The 22,502-nt window shown below is 38.7% G+C and overlaps 1 protein-coding gene across 1 annotated transcript in view; it reads left to right on the forward strand.

Moving 5' to 3' along the window:
• The window catches only part of LOC129780142 (unconventional myosin-IXa-like), a 170,626-nt gene that overhangs the window by 18,123 nt on the left and 130,001 nt on the right, over positions 1 to 22,502 (forward strand). The window contains exon 2 of the mRNA XM_055788123.1: positions 19,618 to 20,840. Coding sequence (XP_055644098.1) covers positions 20,793 to 20,840 — 48 coding nt within the window. The 5' untranslated portion in view covers positions 19,618 to 20,792. The remainder of the gene's footprint in view (positions 1 to 19,617; positions 20,841 to 22,502) is intronic.

Below are 22,502 nucleotides of genomic sequence, written 5' to 3' on the forward strand. Positions count from 1 at the left end.
TCCAGAACTTCCTTTAAAATTGGGAATTCCCAGTTTCTGGGCAAATTCGCAAGCCTTCTCCCGAAGAATAGAACCTGAGAGAGGTAAATTATTCTCTCTGGCTTGATTGACAAAAATTTCCATTGACCGTTCCAGCTTCTCGTTCCTAACCAACCTTATACGCTTTTTGTCCACATTCAATTTTCCCATCCCATCCGATGCCATTTTTCCTTTTCCTTGAATAGTGTTGACACCGTACTTTGTGCAATACTGAAATCTTTTGCAACTTCAGACACCTTTCGCCCATACTTTTCGACCTGCTTGATGATGCTCAAACGTTGCGCTATGGTTAGCATTTTAATCGTTCGCTTGAAAGGTTTTCCCTGGTTTTCCATACTTGAAAAAAAAAAATCCTTGATAATACGAACACTTCGTCTTCACTTTCAAGAGTAATTGAAATGACAGCTAGAAACGCACAAAAACAAGTACGCGAAAATCAATCGAGTTAGCGAGGTAAAAATCCATGGAAAAATGAAACAAAGCCCATCGAGTAAGAGAGGCATCGAGTAAGGGAGGTATCGAGTTAGGGAGAGAAGAATGCATGTAAAATCAAAGGTGCCATGAAATTCATCGAGTTAGGGAAAATATCGAGTTACAGAACATCGAGTAAGGGAGAGTTGACTGCATTATAATCCATTTTTGAAATACCAGTTCATAGTGGAAGGTTGACCTAATCCGATCGGTGGCCGTGAACCGACCACACCTTGGATCTCAGGAATGGCGCTACCCACCAAATTTTTAGTAGTTGCAAATGAAAAGTGTCACTACGCTGAAACTTTGGTTGCATGGTTATCTTTTTCTTGCTCCCTTCATTCTAGTGTATTGGCGCCGAAAAAGAGAAAATGTTCTTGTGAATGTCGAAAAACTACAAAACTAGGTAATTTCGATTACTTATGGTCTGCTCATCAGTCTCCGTTTTTGTTTCGTTTTCTGTTTCCGTTTTCGTTTCTGTTTCCGTTTGTGTTTCTTTTACTATCGCCATTTCGCTCTAGCACTTTCTTTGTCTAACTCAGTGGTGGCCAGGTATAGACGTGGTGCGGACAGCATTAGAATTTTCATCATAGCCGCGGGCCGCAATTTTTTCGCACTACTTTTCATAATAAAATGTAAATTATACGTATTTAACTGGTACTTTCTTTAACACACTTTTTATTTTAGATTAGAATCGCTGCAGCTTCTCGATAGAAATTTTGAACGATTGCTAATTTCAATAAGAACGTCCACAGGCACGCTCTTCCAACTTGGCCCAAAATGAATAATCAGATGGATTGGCTAATCGCCAATCATTTGCGGAGAAGAAGTCTGGTAGGTTTGTTGCTAGTCTCGTTTTTTAACCGCTCTAGGAGTTTTTTTGCATCGTTCCAAACATACTCGATTCAATCTGGGCGTCAATAAATGACTCACACATCGATGTACGCAACAATCAATTTACCCAATTTATTTCGACTGATGAACGCATTTGTTTCCGAAGAGGATTGCGTTGAATCCGTTCATGAACAACATAGATAACATTGTGCAACCGCCCGACCCTTTTTGGGCCTATCGCCCACATCAGCTGTTTCTTTGTACTGTTGTAGTGTACGGAATACGAATCGTTCTTTGATATAAAACGGTTTGAGCAGCTTGTAGATTCGTTTTGACGTTTTCCCGCACTTAAACAACGTGAGAGTTGCCATACGCTTCTCGTACAGACAGAACTTTATCGTTGCTAGGAAACCGAACAAGTACTGATGGGACCACGAAACTGGTGAGAGTGGATGGGAACATCGAACTACACGACTGCAGTGTTATCACTTTTGTTCGCTCCAAATTTCTCTGCTGAGAGCAGTCGCAATTTCACTGACAGAATTATGGCTATACTTGATAATGTGATTACGGTATCATGATTAAATAGAACGTTCTTTCAATCATCAAAAAGTTTCTACAATATTGTTTGTTTGTTTTTTTCAATACAGGAAATTCTTAAATACAAACATACTCCTACATCGTTTAGATTTCACTTGAACTACTTTTCTTGAGCCATTTTATCTAAATCAGCTTGAATGAAAGAGATAGCGATGCGAAGCGTGTTTTCCAAATGACTGTCAGTAATTTTGTTCCTTGACTTTGATTTCACTTCCTTCGTAACTGAAACAATTGTTCACAAATATTTGTGGATTCAACCAAAGAAATAATAGAATGAGCATGTTTATTAGTTCTGGAAATCGCGCTTTTGAAACAAATCTGGAGTAGAAATCCAAGATATCATCGTTTCCAAATTTATCACGCAGCTCTAAATCACTGCATTTCAATGGGTTCCATCTGCATATTATCAGTGGCATGCACATCATCGAAACTAAATGGGGTAGAGAAAATTGGAGTATTCTTTCATGTGCTTTAAAGTACCAAAATCTGCATTAATAGACTGGAGTGCATCAACATTTTTCGTAGTTGTCGACACTTGAGATATTCTCAATGTCAAAAAATGGGTAAAATGAAAAATTTGCCATTTGTTTTTTGAATTTGAGTTTTTCTCATATATTCGAGGATGTCTTGAAGGATATCGTCCAAATCATTAATCAATTGGCATGCATTGGATCATCGTGAGTTCCAAGCTTCTTTTATTCTTTTTTTTAGAAGCTTTTTTCAGTGAAAAAAAAGAATAAAAGAAGCTTGGAACTCACGATGATCCAATGCATGCGAATTGATTAATGATTTGGACGATATCCTTCAAGACATCCTCGAATATATGAGAATAGACATCCTACACTCATAGGAAAAAGGCAAGCCAATTCTTTGGTAACTTCGAAATCCTTCTTTCATCTATCATCACTGAATAAAATACATAGTCGGCAGCTCGTTCTTCCAAACTTTCAAATAAACAATTTTCGCTCTTAATTCAGCCAATTTTCCAGGATTTGGCGACTCATATTTTCGTTTCAGATTGGACCTTCAAAACAGCAGCAGCATCATTGCAAATCGAATAAGCCTTTTTCTGATTTATGCACGTAAAAAGTATGTTTCAGACATTTTTTCCTGAAATACACGTACTCAGCCACTTTTTTACTAGTGCAGACTTCCATTTAGCTTCAATTTACACAACACACGTCACAGCGATAAAAAAAGCGATTGCCAATAGAAACTGAAATGGTGAATGAACTCGACTGCTCTCTAATGGCGAGAGCACAGCAAAATCGAATAAATTTCCTCCCAAACTTTCTCTCTCCTATGTACTCACGCGTACATACATCCCGTTCTCTCTGATAAGACTCTTGAAAAAGTTTCTAGCAATTAAGCCAGGTTTATACGTTGTCAGCTACTCGGTTGCGAGTAAACGCCAAACAATCCGAAGAATTACTCACAAAATTATTTTTATTCAAGAATTTTCAACTATATTCTTAATTTCGCTCGGTGGCGGCGATCTGGCGAAATGGTAACAATCATGCCTCTCACGCTAAGGAGTACGAGTTCAATTCTAACTCCTGACATTCTTTCAAAAAAGGAAGTAAAAGTAACCAAACAGTCAACAGTGTTGAAAGTCACAATTATACAGTAATACAGAAAAAAAATTTCGCTCATATGTACGATATTCGGCCTTTGCTGTTATAGACCTTCCACCCAATATCCATATCGTAGAGGTATCCATCATTGTTGGTCATTTAGAGCCATTATCAGCAAACCAGAAATCAAAACAAAATTATATTCGTTTTCTGCTCGTCAGATATTTTCACCCTATATAATTGAGGGTGTATGTCATTTCTAGCCACCTTCCCCTATAACAAACGGCATTTTCAGGGCCACCATCAGAAACAATAAAAGGTAAAATTTACGAATTTCTGACAATTCATAGAACTCAATTGAAATGCAATTGTCTTCAATAATCACAGTCTTACGTCAAGATTCCGTTCGAGCCGAGTTCTAGGCCCAGACGCCTCTCCTTTTATTCATTTTTTTTTAAATTTATTTATTCATTTACTAGCTAGCCCGGCAAACTTCGTCCCCCCACAATTGCTTTTCTGATTTACATAATTTCGAACACTAACGTTCCCCGAAAATTATTTCTCTGTTCGCGATCTATATTCGCAGTACATAATTTCTTTTTTGGCATATATCCTTTGCCCCGTTCTTGAGTTAAATCGTGAGAAACGGACACCAAATCATTCCACAGCCATTCCATGCCAAACCGATATAGTGGTTCTCAGATTTTCGTCAAAAGTGGTAGTTTTGTTCTTTATCGCAAATTATGAGACCCGTATTTTTTAATTTTTTTTGTTAGGGTGACCATTTCCATTTTAGGGTGGTCCAAAAAAAACCATTTTTTCGCATTTTTGCCAAAAAATGACTTTTTTCAAAAATTCATAACTTTTGAGCTACTAGACCGATTCAGATGATCGACATATCAAATTAAAGTCAATCAATCTTTTTTGAAAAAATACTTTATCTGCAGAAAATATGAATTCTGCTCTCGTTATTATTTATTATATTCGTTTTCTATTGTTTTCATAGTCTCGGAACCAGTCTGCACCCGTGGCCGATTAGTTAGCGTCTCACATTATTATGCCGGGTATTCGGGTTCGATTCCTGTACTGGCCGGGGGATTTTTCGTCAAACAAATTTCCTTCGACTTGCACTGTGGTCACGCGTATTCAAGAGCTTGCCCATCGGAATACATTCAAGGCGTGTTATTTGGCTTAAGAAATCTCAAACATGTATTAATAAATGAAGCTAGTTAATGCATACGTTGAGACGGCAAAAGTTCCACAAAGGAACGTTAACGCCATTGAAGAAGAAGAAGATAGTCTCGGAACCAAAGACGCTATAGTTTTTTATATTTTTTCTGGAAAGCTGAGGATTTTTCACAAAAAAATATTTCGAAACCATGGAGGCGTTTCTTTCGTCTTTGAGCTATGATTTTTCCAAGTTACCCGATGGTCCAAAAAATCATTTTTCCCATTTTTTCCGCTACAAAAAATCATAACTAATCATAAGGTCAGGTGATTGGCTTTAATTTGATATGTCGATCATCTGAATCGGTCTAGTAGTTCAAAAGTTACGAATTTTTGAAAAAAGTCATTTTTGGCAAAAATGCGAAAAAATGGTTTTTTTTGGACCACCCTGAAATGGAAATGGTCACCCTAACAAAAAAAATAAAAAAATACTGGTCTCATAATTTGCGATAAAGAACAAAACTACCACTTTTGACGAAAATCTGAGATCCACTATATCGGTTTGGCATGGAATGGCTGTATAGATATACAAAACTTGCCAATTTTTTAACTTTCTGAATGGTTTTCATAATTTTTTTTAACATATAAACCTGACGCAGGCCGGGTCACTTCAATCCTAATGCTGACTGTTCAAATCCTTCGCTTCGTTTTTGAGTTAAATCGTGAGGAAAGGACATCAAATTGTTTTTGTTTATATACAGGGTTTTCCATTTCGGGCTTCCGAAAGTATACAGCCCTGCGCTGACAACCGTTTGACATAGCTGTCAACCAAAGCGTTATATCGTTAGTTGAATATCTGCCATTTTACAATATGGATCGTTTTAGCATCGCACAACGTGTTAATTTTGTTAAATAATACTATAAAAATGATGAAAAACCGGCAAATGTTTTTCGAGCATTATTACGGACGGATTTTGGTCGCCATGGACGGCCTACAGAGCACACAATCGCTAATGTAGTGCGTAAATTCGAACAAACTGGATCCGTAGCGGATATTGTGAAACCTGTGCATCATCGTAATGTGCGTTCGGCCGAAAATATTGCTGCTATTGCTGCCAGTGTGGAGGATGACCCGAATGTTTCGATTCCACGGCGTGCTCAGCAATTGGGCTTGTCAAACACATCATTGTGGCGAATTTTGCATTTGGACTTGCACCTACATCCATATAAAGTCCAACTGGTACAAAAATTAGAGCGTGATGATCATGGAATGCGTCGGGCATACGTCGATTGGGTGAACGAACAACAACAGCAAAATGCTGAATTTTCGCATCAAATATTCTTCAGCGATGAGGCACATTTCGAGCTCGGTGGCTATGTGAACAACCCAAAATTTCCGTATATGGGGGTCAGAAAATCAACACGTGATTGTTGAGAGACAATTGCATCCGCCAAAAGTCACTGTTTGGTGCGCATTATGGTCTGGTGGAGTAATCGGGCCGTATTTCTTTGAAAATGAGGACGGCGAGACGGTAACTGTGAATGGTGAGCGCTATGGCCGCATGTTAACCGATTTTTTTTGCCACAAATTGAAGATATGGATACGGATGACATGTGGTTTCAGCAGGACGGTGCCACGTGTCACACAACACGACCGAACATGGCCATATTGCGAACGAAATTTGAGGGACGCATAATTTCGCGTTTTGGTGATGCCAATTGGCCGTCCAGATCATGCGATTTGAACCCGCTAGACTTTTTTTTTGTGGGGTTATGCGAAAGACCGTGTCTATGCCAACTCTCCGCAAACTCTTGAACATTTGAAAGACAACATTCGTGAAGTTATGACCGAGATACCGCCCCATATGTGCCGAAAAGTCATCGAAAATTTCCTGTTCCGGATCAAGGTGTGCGAGGAAGCCCTAGGTGGACATTTGAATGATGTTGTATTTCACACATAATGGCATAAACCAAACTTCAATTTGAAATAAAAGTTTCATCGAAATTCGAATTCTAGGTGTGTTTTATTTCAATTTACTTTCGGAATTTAAAGTTGGAAAACCCTGTATATTGAATCTGAAGACCGAACGAGAAACGGAATGAAATGTCTGCTCTGGCGATCGTTTTTTATACGCTTATAGATCATCGTTGTACCCTTCCATTATGTTTTTATTACGAAATACATGTCGTGCTGATGCACTTCTGCGAATTATTTTAATAAAAATTAACCCTTCGTTATTAAATATATATGTATATCGATTCAGCGCCGAATGTTGGAATCAGCGCAAGGCCGCACCGTTCCGAGAAGATCGGACTATGATAGGCACCCTGGGTGCAACAACCCATCAACATCGCGGCAGCCTTCGAAATTTTGAAAACAGGACCACCGTCGATGAGTCATCATCATCGCCTTATGCCGCCGCCTGTTCTGTGCAGACTTCGTGTTCAACACATGGTTCGCTCGCTGTGTCTCGATATATGTTTTGCCTCTATCTCTCACTCTCATTTTAATCAGCGCCGTCCCATCCGCTTCCTTTTACGCCTCGCGCTGTTTTCTAATTTGCAGTCGCGTTTTCTTCGCGTATGTTTCACACTTCATAAACAGACCATCAATTCAGCCAGCGCCAGCAGCGTGTGCTTGCTCACTTATGATCCATGAAGAAAACGAAGGCAACGCGCACCAGTGTATTGGGTACAAACTCATTTAGCTGTCGTCGTTTGGATGACTGGCTCATGAAACCCATCGGACTGTATCCTCTGCGCAGTTTTGCCCGCACTGGCTAGCAGAGCAAAATTATATACCCTCACTTTGCCGGTTGATTGCAATACTGATCTCAATTTCAATTTTTTTCTTCAGTGGAGCGACTATTCACTTCCACATATTGTTCTGCGCTTTTCGAAATAGATTCTCAAATCGTTCGCAGTACATTTTGTTGTTCACTTTACCTCAAATTCCGGTATAATTCATCTCGGTTCTCCTTGGCTTGGTCCACAGTGCGAAGAGTGCGGGCGTATCGCGCGCCCAAACGCACTCAAACCCCCCACTCACTCACTCGGCACTGCTTTAAGTGACTCGATGTTATGAAGAGCTTGATGACTTCGTGTGGCGATGATTAATAGGGTTTTTGTTACCACTTTCCGCGCCCGCCTGTAGAAATTCTTAACAAATGTGTTCAGCCGGCTGCCATTGGGAATTAGTTGTCGCTAATCAATGACTGGAAGCAGACCCCCTCTCATTGCAATTCACTTGCTGCTTGAAGAATTTTCAGTGAATGCTGCAGTATGAAGGGCGAAATAATTAGAAAACAGAAGATGAATGTCTCGTTATGATCTGTATGTGTGTCAGGAACACTGTTAAACTTTGCAACGCTGATCAGTAAACACTCCTCTGTGAACAGCAACGTAAAAATCAAATTTGCATTTTACCAACTTCAACTACTCACGTCGTCCTATATTTCACGAACAGTTTGACTTCCTTCCTCCGCCAAATATTAGAAAGTATATAGGAATCAAAGATGATTTATTTTGTCCGGTTTTGATAGACTCGCGCATTTCTGCACTCTATCAACCGCTCGAATCCAGTTGCAGTTTCTGGAAGAAAGCCAGGGCTAGCAAAGCTCTATAAACCGCATGCTAGGTTCCGTGGATTCAGCCCAGTTGTTGCGGGAGAGCGCCCATGATTATGATCGTCCATAAAAGTTGAATGGTTGTTCTAATTTCCCGAGTAAATTACTACAATAAGCTCGCGTTGGCCGACATTTTTATAGTGTTTGTTTCGATCGATATATTCGGTCGAATCGCATTCGCGCATAAATCGTGCAAATGCAGGCCAAAGTTTGCGTCAAACCATTCGCGTTGGTGAAATGATGGCCTCCGCTGCTATATGACGAAGAATGGCGTCCTATGAATAGCACCCGTTTTGGGAGAGATAATATATTGAGCAGTAAGTGAAATAAACACTGACAATGAACTTACGCTCAGTCATCGAACGTACGTTGAACCAGATTCGATGGCGTTAGTCTAGACACTCGCAAGCCAACCACTTGAAGTTCGGAACACTGTTACTGGATTGTCCATTTGCGAATAAATGGGAATACCACCTAAGTTATATCGACAAGCACCGAAGTAGAAAATAGAGATACTGCAGATTGAAATTATTATTTCTGGTAGTACCACTTATATTTGAACGTATCGCAGTTGACGGTAGGAGTCTGCAAAGCTCTAGTAATAAAGATTATTTATTGCACTTTCAACAGAAAAGATTAGGAATGTTTTTTCAATGTGATTTTGACGTAATTTCGAATTTTCTTCGAATACCTCGCATCATAATTTGAAGACTCAGTTGTCCAACCTAATCTGAGCAGCCAATTTAATCCGTCATTTATTCGTTTCTGTTACATCCCGAGTCACCCTTCTTCTTCTTCTTCTTCTTCTTCAATGGCACTAACGTTCCTAGAAGAACTTCGCCGTCTCAACGTAGTATTACTTGCGTCATTTTTATTAGTACTTAGTTGAGATTTCTATGTCAAATAACACGCCTTGAATGCATTCTGAGTGGCAAGCTCTAGAATACGCGTGATCACAGTGCAAGTCGGAGGAAATTTCTTTGACGAAAAATTCCCCCGACCAGAACGGGAATCGAACCCGAACACCCGGCATGTTAGTTATGACGCTAACCACACGGCCACGAGTCACCCTGCCACTCTCAATTCTCAAGTTGTCAGCAGATTAGTGGTATTTGGTGTACAAGTAAGTTTTGAAGCACATTAATTTTGAAACTAATACCGTTGCCTTCAGACGCAATATTGATAATAATTCCTTTTGACATGAATCTTCAACCGTTGCATGGATACATCGCAGTGTTATTGCGAATGCTGTCGCAGTGGCCTTTTTCGCAGTTGACAGACATTCGGTCAGAGTAGAATCTACCTTTGCAACGCAAAAAAAAAACAATAGTGAATCGAAAATACAGAAACACTCTCCACCAGACAACATAAAAATCGACGCGGTACTTCCACCGAACAAAATTGCACCATTGTATGTGTATGTGCATGTGTTGGATCGATAGCATGAGAGCGAAGGCTCTGGTCAGGCGGTGCACGGTGCTCTGGTCTGACAATAACTGATAAATTAATTTTTCTGCTTGGTAAACGGTGGAATGAAATACGTTGTGACAAAAGTGAAGCAAATGGGATTTTTTTAAGATTATTGAGATTTCCAGATTTCCAGTCAATTCGCCTCTAGCCTTGAAAAAGTCCAATTTGTAAAACTTGAATTAAACTCTCGGCCTTGAAAAGAGTCAGTTGGTTTCTTCGCACCATTTGGAAAGTCTTGTTGATTCTGCCGTATGGTCGCTGGCTGGATGATTGATGAATTGTGAATGAGCGAAGCAGAAACACACTCGTTATATTTTTGTGACTGAAAAATGGAAATTCGTTTGCTGCTACTGAGGTTGTTGCTACTTAGCTTCTGTTTTTGTACATATTGCAATGTTTCGCTTCGCTTCTTCTCAGCCTTTCCTTCTTTGCATCAAGAAGGAACGAATGCTGCATTTGCATTCCGATTCGCAGTAGTATATGAATACTGTACCTCGCCGATGCATAAGTTGTTCGTAATTGACGGTATGAGCAGAACAAATGTATGGGAAAATGGGAATGCATCCAATTTTCATCAATTGAAATAAGATTGAAGATTGAAATAATATTCATCAAAACTAGGAGAGTGTTATGTATTGGAAGGCATAGTTCTACTATTTTAAGTGCTACTAACGCCATCTGTTAGAAATCTTTTAAACCAAAATTGTACACCCATAACTTCACGTATACAGGGTGTTCAATAAGTTCGGATACACTTTAAAAATGTGTTAAAAAAAGACGGGTGAGTAATGTCGGGGACATAACCGGAGAGACGTAGGACTACACCAATGGGTGTCCATTACTCGATCATGGCGTACAGATCCCTGAATGACCAACTTTTCATGTACAAAATTACAGAAAAGAATCAAAGGATAAAAGAAAACATCAGCACTCAGCAAACACTCAAACGTTTAGATTCAAATACAAAAAAAATCAAAATTTGTCGTGCAAATGTCGTGCGGTGCAAATGTTGCAGGGGTTATTGTTCAGCCAGCATCGAACACATACTTGATGGCAAGCATATCGTAATAGGAATTTACCGTCTGGTATCGTGATATAATTGGGCTTTGCACTCCTCATGAATAACTGTGTTCTACTAGTCAAGTCCTTCATTTGATACCCACATTGATGGGGTTGAGAGAAAATATGTAATCCGCCATTTTGTGGTGGCGGCCTTTTTGGATTTGCATTTTTCGTAAATAACTGTGTTCTACAAGTCATTCCCTTTCATTTGATAATATGGGTATGGGATGGGATTCTGAGAAAAATATGTAATCCGCCATTTTGTAGCAGTCGCCATCTTGGATTTTCAAGATCATGAAATGCGCAGTTTTATAATGACTGCAGAGATAAAGGTGTGTTCCAAATTTCAGATCAACCGGTCAACAGGAAAGGGGTCAAATTTCAATTAATGTGGTACAGCACCATAGACAAACATGTTACATACAAACATACAAAAATGTCACAGCTAAATAAAACCGTTTAAAAACTCCAGCTTTCTTTCAAATCGAGCGCGATTTGCCGCTCATTCACCCGGCGCGACGCTTCCACCGCTTTTAACAAACTTCGATAGGCTCTCCTGCTCCACATCCCATTGAAGCTCCTGTCTCTCACTCTTGCGTTATCGCACCGCATACATCCTCGGCAAATGCAGCAATCTCTTGTGCTAAAAATCAATTTCAACTGCTTGGCGTCCGATGATAGAATGTGGCCAAGCCCCACCATCGCTCACTTTATATAGCCATATACAGTAAAACCTGTTTTTGTGCGGTTTTTTTTGTGCGATTTTTTTTTGTGCGGTTTTCTGTTCTTGTGCGGTTTTTTTTTGTGCGATTTTTTTTGTGCGGTATATGAAAAGAAGCATATTTGACGAAGTTATCGTCCATTTAGTTTTTTTAGATGGTTTATATGCATTTCAGTGCGAAAAAAGCATATTTGCGTCTCAATTATCCACTTCTGAAATCATTCCTCTCCCCCCATCAAATGCTCTAAGTTTTTCTAAGTTTTTGCATGACATTATATCTAACAGCATCACGTTTCGGCATGCAAATAAAAGCACAAAACAGCCACGCGCAACCGAAGAGGCAAACTGTCTCATCGCAAAGCAGGGAAACAAATGGAAATTGAACGGTGAACGGCGTGGAATTGAGTTATTTTCTTGGGGGAAACTTTTTTTATGCGGTCCCTATCTACCGCACAAATTTTTTTTTTTCAAAATGTGTACTGAACACGGTTTTTAAAGCTACTGATGAAGTTTAGCACGATTTTTTTTTATGCGGTCCCTATTCCCCGCACAAAAAAAGGTTTGCCTGTAGGTAACGTTGTAGCGACCGCCTATATTTATTTATAATCTCTTTTTTGTCTCCCTCCTTTGCTTTGTCCATACGGTTCGCCCGTACCCGTAGTTGCTTGTAATGAATAGCTGTTTGCTGCGGGAGCGCAGACAAAATGTATGGGAAAGTAGGGAATTCTTTCTTCCAATTTTTCATCAATTTGAACTTTATATGAGCTGAAAACCCGTAATGTGTAGCATATAAACAATTGCTGAGGATATTTCCTATCAATGTGTGTATTTGGAACCAAAATCTATTCATTAATTGAGGAGGTATTAGCGTTCAAAAACTGAACACTTTTTCACACCGAAATATTGAAATGGACCCCTATATTGAAATGTTAGACGTAGTCCTACGTCAAAAATGAAAATACAAGATATTCTTTTCTGCGTCAATTTCTATTGAGGCAATGTTTATTGAGAACCTTTACAACATATTAGCTGGGGGCCAATACCAATACGCAGAATGCACCTGGCGCGCACCTACACAACGATGGAAAGTTGTATTCAAACTTATTGAACACCCTGTATACCGGGAATTTGAGTTTTCAAAAAAAAAATGCTTTATTTATCATCTAAATTTATGTGGAGGTGATCTGGCGTAGTGGGAACATCCACACCTTTCACGCTAAAGATCACGAGTTCAATGCCGCGCCAAAATGGGAGTGAAGTGAAGAACTAACCAAAAATGTTGAAAGCCACTATAATACTGAAAGAAAAAAATCATAATTTATATTATCGCTTTTAAAATAGGCCCCTTCTGAAGCAATACAATTTTTTCAACAAACAATTCAGTCATCGGAACACTTTTTGTATTTGTATTCAAATATTTCCTCCAGTTCACGCAGCGAGCTCGTTTTTATGTCTTCAATGCTGTCTAAACGGGTCCCACGAAGCGGTAATTTGAATTTCGGAAATAGGAAAAAGTCACACCCATGTCTCGTCGTCAGTAATTATGCGTTGGATTAACGTAGGATCAGAATTTGATCGTTCAAACATGTTTTCAGCCAGTTGATTGCGATGAAATTTTTGAAAAAAAATTGAGCTCTCATAGCACTAGCCGTGCTGCGACTTTTCGCATGCCCAAAACATCAACAAAAATATGACGAATGGTCCCGTGAGGTATAGGGCCTGATCACGAACGTCATATGAATGAAACACAAATTTCTGCATTACTCGAGAATTAATCAAGCAAATGAAATCAAATTAGGCATATGGAGATTTTACGGTGTAATAAATGTTTCTATGGTGGTTAGACACTCCACCGTCCTCTCTAAGGGGGGGCTCTATACAAATGAAACACAAATTTCTGCATTACTCGAGACCAAATCAAGCAAATGAAATAAAATTTGGCATGTGGAGGTTTTAGGATGCAATAAATGTTTCTACGGTGGTTAGACACCCCATCCCCCTCTCTAAGGGGGAGCTGCCATACAAATGAAACACAAATTTAGAGGTTTTAGGGATCGACAAACGTTTCTATGGTGGTTCGACACTCCTCACTCCTCCCTAAGGGGAGGCTACCATACAAATGAAACACAAATTTCTGCATAACTCAAAAACTAATCAATCAAATGAAGCCAAATTTGGCATGTGAAGGTTTTTGAATATGAAAAATGTTTCTTTGATGGTATGACACCCCTCCCTCCTCGGAGATGGAGAGGGGGTCCCATAAAAATAATACACATATTTCAACCAAACATATTCCAAGAAAACATGACAATTGAATTTTTTTTTAATGTGATGAAACGCGCTCCTATATCTTCTTCTATCTAAATAAAAAAAATGGATCACCGAATGTATTGATAAGAGCAAAACTCGAGAAAGGATTTGTCCGATTTAGGGCTGTCTTTATTCTATCATGTTTTCTGTATCAAACATTTATTCCATGTAACGGGGAAACATGTTATTTGAAAGTGGTTGAAAAATCTTGAACGTGGATTGTGTCTGAAAATAATCTGATATTGGGCTTGATCACGAACGTCACTTCACGGTGAAAACGAAGTGAATTGTATGCAACCTTATAACGGCTGTCACCGTTTGTGTAAAATCCAATAGAGTTCATCCGTCGTGACAACTTTGATGAACTCGGTGTTATTATGAATACCACGATACTGTCATGTCACGGAGAAAACAGATATTTTGTCACTTGTGTTTTAGATGGTGAAAGCTAGTCACGCGGAATGGAGTAAATTTAATTTCGTATTTATTTAGTATTTATATATTGTCTTGCCTTGTTTAAGAAACAAAAGATAAACAAACAGCAATTTATCCGCCTGGTGGCCTTTTTAGAAAGAAATTCTGACGTTTACAGAGGACGTAAATTTGTTTATTTGGATTCCGTAAATGTGCTATGGGATGTAATTAAGGATTGAAAATGTAGCTCCTGTAGGCCCATTGAAACATGGCGAAGGTCTAATTTCGATTGTCCTGAATGAACAGAAATGTTTTGTTTCTATTTTTAGGATTAGACTAAGAGAGAATTGCAATACCATAAAATGGCAATGGAGGTCACTGGCCCAAATACGATCATTATGATGGATTATGTATAACATTGATTTGTTGATATTTTGAATATAAAATAATAACTGTAAAGATTTTCCCACATTGCAGAGCTAGTTTTTGTAATTCAAACATTCACAATTGGCGGACCAGACCAGAATCAGGACGATAGTTATAACCTTTTTGTGTTATAGATATTTTAAACGGTATTGTTTTGAAGACATACTTTGAATGAAAGAGTATTAAAAAAGTGCTGACCAGTTTCTGTTTGAATAATTAAATCAAACCTCATGTTTCGTGTATCAAATTACCCGAGAATGAGAAGGATAAAAGGATTAAATTTCAGAATCCCATATGGGAGTAGCTCAGATTATACTGATCGTGAGGTGGATAAATTAGGGTTTGTTCTGAGATATAGAAGATATTATTATTCCTCAAAATTGTAGAAACGGTTCATGAAAAATTATTCTAAAAATTTCTTACTATTCAAACGAGTAAGACAGAGCTAAGTACAAGAACATGCGATATTTCGATTATTAAACATGATAGTCATGTTTTATCTCTAGCGTAAAATAATATTCCTATATGTTAAACAACTATATTACTCCCGAGCAACCAAGTATTCCTCCTCATCTTTGAGCCAGATTTGTTCAGCAAACTAATCATCGAGGAATAATCGCAAACTTGTCATTCTAAACATACGATTAACTAAATGGAATATTATCTCATACGCTGTATTAATTTTACCTACATAACGTTCAAACGTCCGAAATTATGCAACCGACACAGCGTTCAAACACCCGACATTATGCAACCAACATGTCTCTTATAAACGGGAATGAACACTTTCATTTCACGGAGTTCATTTTTACACGCAACTGTCCGTGGCAATGATGATAGATACAAAAAGACGAGGTGAAGTGTAAGTGACGTGAAAGCGTGCGTGACAGTGTTGTTCGTGATCAGGCCAATTATAATGACGAGTTTTGGTAGAAGTACTAGGAATTTTATAGTACATCCAGGTTTTTTACGCGAATTTTTCCAAGGTTTTTTTACGCGGATTTTCCAATTAACGCGTTTATTTTACGCGGATTTTCCAATTAACGCGTTTATTTTACGCGGATTTTCCAATTAACGCATTTTTTACCCGGATTTTCCAATTAACGGCTCCCCCTCTGCTCATTAATTAGTTCTTGTAACGGAGCTTAGAGCTTATGAAGGAAATCAGTGCCGCACCTTATCACAATTCTTACGTGGATTTTAGGTGTTAGGGTAGCTCACCGGGCTGTACAACGGTGTAATAAATGTTTCTATGGTGGTTAGACACTCCACCGTCCTCTCTAAGGGGGGGCTCTATACAAATGAAACACAAATTTCTGCATTACTCGAGACCAAATCAAGCAAATGAAATAAAATTTGGCATGTGGAGGTTTTAGGATGCAATAAATGTTTCTACGGTGGTTAGACACCCCATCCCCCTCTCTAAGGGGGAGCTGCCATACAAATGAAACACAAATTTAGAGGTTTTAGGGATCGACAAACGTTTCTATGGTGGTTCGACACTCCTCACTCCTCCCTAAGGGGAGGCTACCATACAAATGAAACACAAATTTCTGCATAACTCAAAAACTAATCAATCAAATGAAGCCAAATTTGGCATGTGAAGGTTTTTGAATATGAAAAATGTTTCTTTGATGGTATGACACCCCTCCCTCCTCGGAGATGGAGAGGGGGTCCCATAAAAATAATACACATATTTCAACCAAACATATTCCAAGAAAACATGACAATTGAATTTTTTTTTAATGTGATGAAACGCGCTCCTATATCTTCTTCTATCTAAATAAAAAAAATGGATCACCGAATGTATTGATAAGAGCAAAACTCGAGAAAGGATTTGTCCGATTTAGGGCTGTCTTTATTCTATCATGTTTTCTGTATCAAACATTTATTCCATGTAACGGGGAAACATGTTATTTGAAAGTGGTTGAAAAATCTTGAACGTGGATTGTGTCTGAAAATAATCTGATATTGGGCTTGATCACGAACGTCACTTCACGGTGAAAACGAAGTGAATTGTATGCAACCTTATAACGGCTGTCACCGTTTGTGTAAAATCCAATAGAGTTCATCCGTCGTGACAACTTTGATGAACTCGGTGTTATTATGAATACCACGATACTGTCATGTCACGGAGAAAACAGATATTTTGTCACTTGTGTTTTAGATGGTGAAAGCTAGTCACGCGGAATGGAGTAAATTTAATTTCGTATTTATTTAGTATTTATATATTGTCTTGCCTTGTTTAAGAAACAAAAGATAAACAAACAGCAATTTATCCGCCTGGTGGCCTTTTTAGAAAGAAATTCTGACGTTTACAGAGGACGTAAATTTGTTTATTTGGATTCCGTAAATGTGCTATGGGATGTAATTAAGGATTGAAAATGTAGCTCCTGTAGGCCCATTGAAACATGGCGAAGGTCTAATTTCGATTGTCCTGAATGAACAGAAATGTTTTGTTTCTATTTTTAGGATTAGACTAAGAGAGAATTGCAATACCATAAAATGGCAATGGAGGTCACTGGCCCAAATACGATCATTATGATGGATTATGTATAACATTGATTTGTTGATATTTTGAATATAAAATAATAACTGTAAAGATTTTCCCACATTGCAGAGCTAGTTTTTGTAATTCAAACATTCACAATTGGCGGACCAGACCAGAATCAGGACGATAGTTATAACCTTTTTGTGTTATAGATATTTTAAACGGTATTGTTTTGAAGACATACTTTGAATGAAAGAGTATTAAAAAAGTGCTGACCAGTTTCTGTTTGAATAATTAAATCAAACCTCATGTTTCGTGTATCAAATTACCCGAGAATGAGAAGGATAAAAGGATTAAATTTCAGAATCCCATATGGGAGTAGCTCAGATTATACTGATCGTGAGGTGGATAAATTAGGGTTTGTTCTGAGATATAGAAGATATTATTATTCCTCAAAATTGTAGAAACGGTTCATGAAAAATTATTCTAAAAATTTCTTACTATTCAAACGAGTAAGACAGAGCTAAGTACAAGAACATGCGATATTTCGATTATTAAACATGATAGTCATGTTTTATCTCTAGCGTAAAATAATATTCCTATATGTTAAACAACTATATTACTCCCGAGCAACCAAGTATTCCTCCTCATCTTTGAGCCAGATTTGTTCAGCAAACTAATCATCGAGGAATAATCGCAAACTTGTCATTCTAAACATACGATTAACTAAATGGAATATTATCTCATACGCTGTATTAATTTTACCTACATAACGTTCAAACGTCCGAAATTATGCAACCGACACAGCGTTCAAACACCCGACATTATGCAACCAACATGTCTCTTATAAACGGGAATGAACACTTTCATTTCACGGAGTTCATTTTTACACGCAACTGTCCGTGGCAATGATGATAGATACAAAAAGACGAGGTGAAGTGTAAGTGACGTGAAAGCGTGCGTGACAGTGTTGTTCGTGATCAGGCCAATTATAATGACGAGTTTTGGTAGAAGTACTAGGAATTTTATAGTACATCCAGGTTTTTTACGCGAATTTTTCCAAGGTTTTTTTACGCGGATTTTCCAATTAACGCGTTTATTTTACGCGGATTTTCCAATTAACGCGTTTATTTTACGCGGATTTTCCAATTAACGCATTTTTTACCCGGATTTTCCAATTAACGGCTCCCCCTCTGCTCATTAATTAGTTCTTGTAACGGAGCTTAGAGCTTATGAAGGAAATCAGTGCCGCACCTTATCACAATTCTTACGTGGATTTTAGGTGTTAGGGTAGCTCACCGGGCTGTACAACGGGCGGGGTTTTTACGGGCAGCGATTCGTGAATGGATTTTCCTGCCTACTTAGCTCTGGACGGTCCAACAGTGGTACTGCACTTGCATCGGCAGTAGATTGTACAAATCACAAGGGAATCTTCTAGCAACAGCAGATGTCCTCATTCGTGAGGAAAACCGAACTATAGCTATCAGTAACCAACGAAATCGCAGGAAAAAACTACGGGTTTTCGGAAACGAGTAACAATCAATTTTTCACTTCCGTTCTACGTAAGGATAGTCCCATTTGATATCTATCATTAGGTGACATGGTTTTTTTTACGCAGATTTTCCAATTAACGCGGTTTTTTTCACGCGGATTTTCGAATTAACGCGGTTTGTTTTTACGCGAAAAAAACCTGGGGGTAAAAGGTAATTTAAAGAGAAGATTTTCTAATCAATGAATAGTTCTGCGATTTGACCTATGAACGTGCGCTTAGTAAAAAAAACGTGAATGTGATAACGAAAAATAAATTTTGGGCGGGACGAAGTTTGCCGGGTCAGCAAGTAGAATTATACATATGAAAATAAGCCGAACAAAAAAAAGTTAACTTGTTCTTGATGCAGCTGTAAACCAACTAAATGACAGATCGCGCTCATAATGAACATGAAGACCACTAACAGTAGTACCATATTAAAAAGTAATTGAAAAATGTGCAGTGGGAAGATTTAGAATTACAAATTCAGAATGTAACTTTGGCCTGCAATGTTACAATTTGACAGAATGTAAGGATAAATAGCCCAGGCGAGTCAACTCTAAAAAATCGTTCTATTTGGATGAATATTTTAACACAGTTGATGAATACTCCTGGTTTATAAAAACTGTAATTATAAGACTGCATCATAACCGAAATTGAATCCACTTCCCTTCCTCAAATTTACGATACAGCCATTATAATGTTACGATCGATTCATTTTGCTCAAAAGTTCGAATAAACCGTCCAAACGAAGCTTGTAGAGCAAAGCTTTTTTTTTTCTCTTTTCTAGTTAGATAAGAATTGTTTTTGAAGTTGATGCTATATAACTCTACATTCATAGCGAAATTCTAACTGTTCTCCCTTTTTCATCCGTTCCATTTCAGGAATAGAGCTGTGTGGGCGACAACAATCCGTTCGTGTGTGTGTGTTTGTGTAGGTGTGGGTTCGTAGCTGTACAGGATTCGTGCAGTGTGAGTGTATGTCTATGTGAACGCGCGCGCGTTCCTGTCAGCTAATAAGGGGCAAATGTGTGTGCGAAAATTTCAATGCATCGTGTCTTATCGCCGCAATGTGTTTACTGTGTAATGATAATGTGAAGGAATCCAAAAAGCGATAGTTCCCGGTTTATCACTCTGCGTTCTGTTTGCTACTCCTCAGCGGTGTGCGCAGCGGAGTGGGTAAAATTGTGGGGGTGTGTGTTTCGTGTACGTATGGATATGCGTACGCTAGCGCGGCTAAAAGAGTGAATAAAGAAGCAGCAGCAATCAATCAAATAGTCGGCTCGCGGCCGATAAAGTAATACAGGAAAAAAGAATGTGAAGAAGAAAGTGCAGAATAAGTGAGAAATACTCAAATCATATGTCCCGGTTACGCGATAGTGGATAAGAGCAGAACGAACGAGAAGAATGTAATCTCGAGAGCAGCGACCAAACACGCAGGGATATGCTGAGTGGAGGCAAAACAAAAGAAACGGAATGTGTGTGATTGTGTCGAAGGTGCAGAAGGGAGTTAAAACATAACAACAGCCGCTAGAAGATTCTTGCGTTCCCTGGGCAGCGAACAACTATTTTTCCCCTCGTTGCTCTGTAAGGGGTCGATCATTAATCTCAGCTTAATCGCGAAAAATATGCAAAATATGCCAATTTAGTCTCCGCGACTAGCGCAGTTGATGGTTGTGTAGTGTGTCGGTGTGAATGTGCATAATAAATCTTCATAAGAGAGAATAATAGTGAGAAAAATACGAAACGCTATCAAATAATTGCTAAATCGTTTAGCGGTGTGTCGCCGCGGTGAAATAGGGAATAGGTGCTAGCCGTGGGGAGTTCTGATGCTGCACGTGGCCCAGAAGGTGGAACCAGCACACCAGAATGATTGGTGCCTGTTCGGTCAATCGGGTGGCAACAACTGAAACTGAAATAACAACAAGTTCTATTGCCGTTACCGTTGCTGCTGTTTCTGACCCGCCAGAGACCGGCAACAAAGTATTCGAGCTGCAATTATTATTCCTTCAACCAATAAAACAACATCAGCAGCAACAGCAGCAACCAAGACAGCAACAATGCAGAGCCAAGACGCGATAGGCGACTGCTCTCGATATATCTTGCAGGTGAGTCTTAGATTAGATTTATTTTTATTTACCTGTCACAACCCACGAGGCTGGAATTTGCTGCGCTGATTTCCTTTGTTGGGTAATAATTGCGACATGTCAACTGACATTATCTGTGTGTATTTTTTTTTTTGCAGCTACATAGTTTATATTTGCGGCGTTTCTGTCCCCATTTTCGGACATCCGTTGTGCGTATTTGAGATCGCAACATTTAAACTGCGGAAAATCATTAGGTAACCGGAATCGCTGATCAAAGATGCAGAATTATGTAACGATAGACGAAGTGTATTGATCGTAATCGTAATAATGGCGGAAGTTAGCCAATAGACAATATGGAAAACCGGTATAATTATGACTCTCCGATCGAATTTTTGATTCCGTTGTTCGGCTCACTCAATCTGTTTTGGTACACCATCGAATGGTTTTCTGCTTATAAGTTCCAATAACTTAATACGACAATCGTATTGCCGGAAATTGTAGCCTATAACAACTGGAAAATTATGGGGTAGTGTATGACATTGGATCAATAGAATCCGTGTTGCAAGGACCCTTACAAGAGGTTCTAAACAATTTGTCAGGTTGTTCTACTGATTGTGTTTTCCAAGGAGAAAACTGAGAAGGTCGATTAACGATGTCTACGATTAATCATTCCATGTCATTTAATTATCTTGGGGTCTTATTCGATTTAACCCTTGCGGTCGGAATTAATTTCGCTTGAACGAGGTCCTCTTATCTTTCCACGTTAATAAAATTTAATTTTTACCGAGTACCGTTACCTATTGTTCATACAAACTCCGTATACATTCGTGACAAAGTTCACTAGACATTAACATTGGTTAAGAAAAAATGTAGACTGTTAGTTCGTTGAATAAAGTATTTAATATGATATCTTGCCGTGGTGGCTGATAGCAGATAAACGACCGCAAAGGGTAAAAATGTGCCTGGGGAGTCAATATTAGATTTCTAAATGAAAAATGCCAATAAGGATTCACTTCTTCCGAACAATTGACGACATCTAATGGAGAAGTTCCTTCAGAAAATTCTTTAAAAGTTGTACCACACAACTGTTTTCTCATAGATGTAGTATGACAGTTTCCGCTGCCAAAACACAACTTATCGAACCTCTGGCTACGCATTGAGTTGAGGTGTATGCCCTCAATGCGCACCATTGGTCTCGAGGTTTTGATGAGCGCACTCTCACTAAAAGATTGCTGTTATCTTGTCGGATCCTGGTCCTCATTCAGCTAAATCTTCAATCTTGATTCACTACTTTCTTATAATTAATTCATCCCTATGCAGATTAATCCTTCTTTATATACTCCCAATTCCATTTATTTTCCTGATTACACAAAACGGACTTTGATTATTGGCATACCCATCGAATCGGGAACTCTCTAAGATTTGTTTGATATTTTTTGCAAAAATACACAAGCTCTTTCCATCAGACATTATGAAAACCGGCACGACTTCCTATACGTCCTCTTAAAAATTGACGTAAAATGGGAGTGTTCCCACTTTCCCACACCTTTGTTCCGTGCATCTTGGTGCTTACCTACCAAATTTTCATACACCATTTTTCATCCGTCGCGCGGATGAAAAACAACATAAGCTTCACCCGTTTTCAAGCTTATTGCAACAAGCCAAAGTATGAAAGAGATCTTT

The sequence above is a fragment of the Toxorhynchites rutilus genome, chromosome 3, assembly GCF_029784135.1.
Source record: "Toxorhynchites rutilus septentrionalis strain SRP chromosome 3, ASM2978413v1, whole genome shotgun sequence".
Classification (NCBI taxonomy): Eukaryota; Metazoa; Arthropoda; class Insecta; order Diptera; family Culicidae; genus Toxorhynchites; species Toxorhynchites rutilus.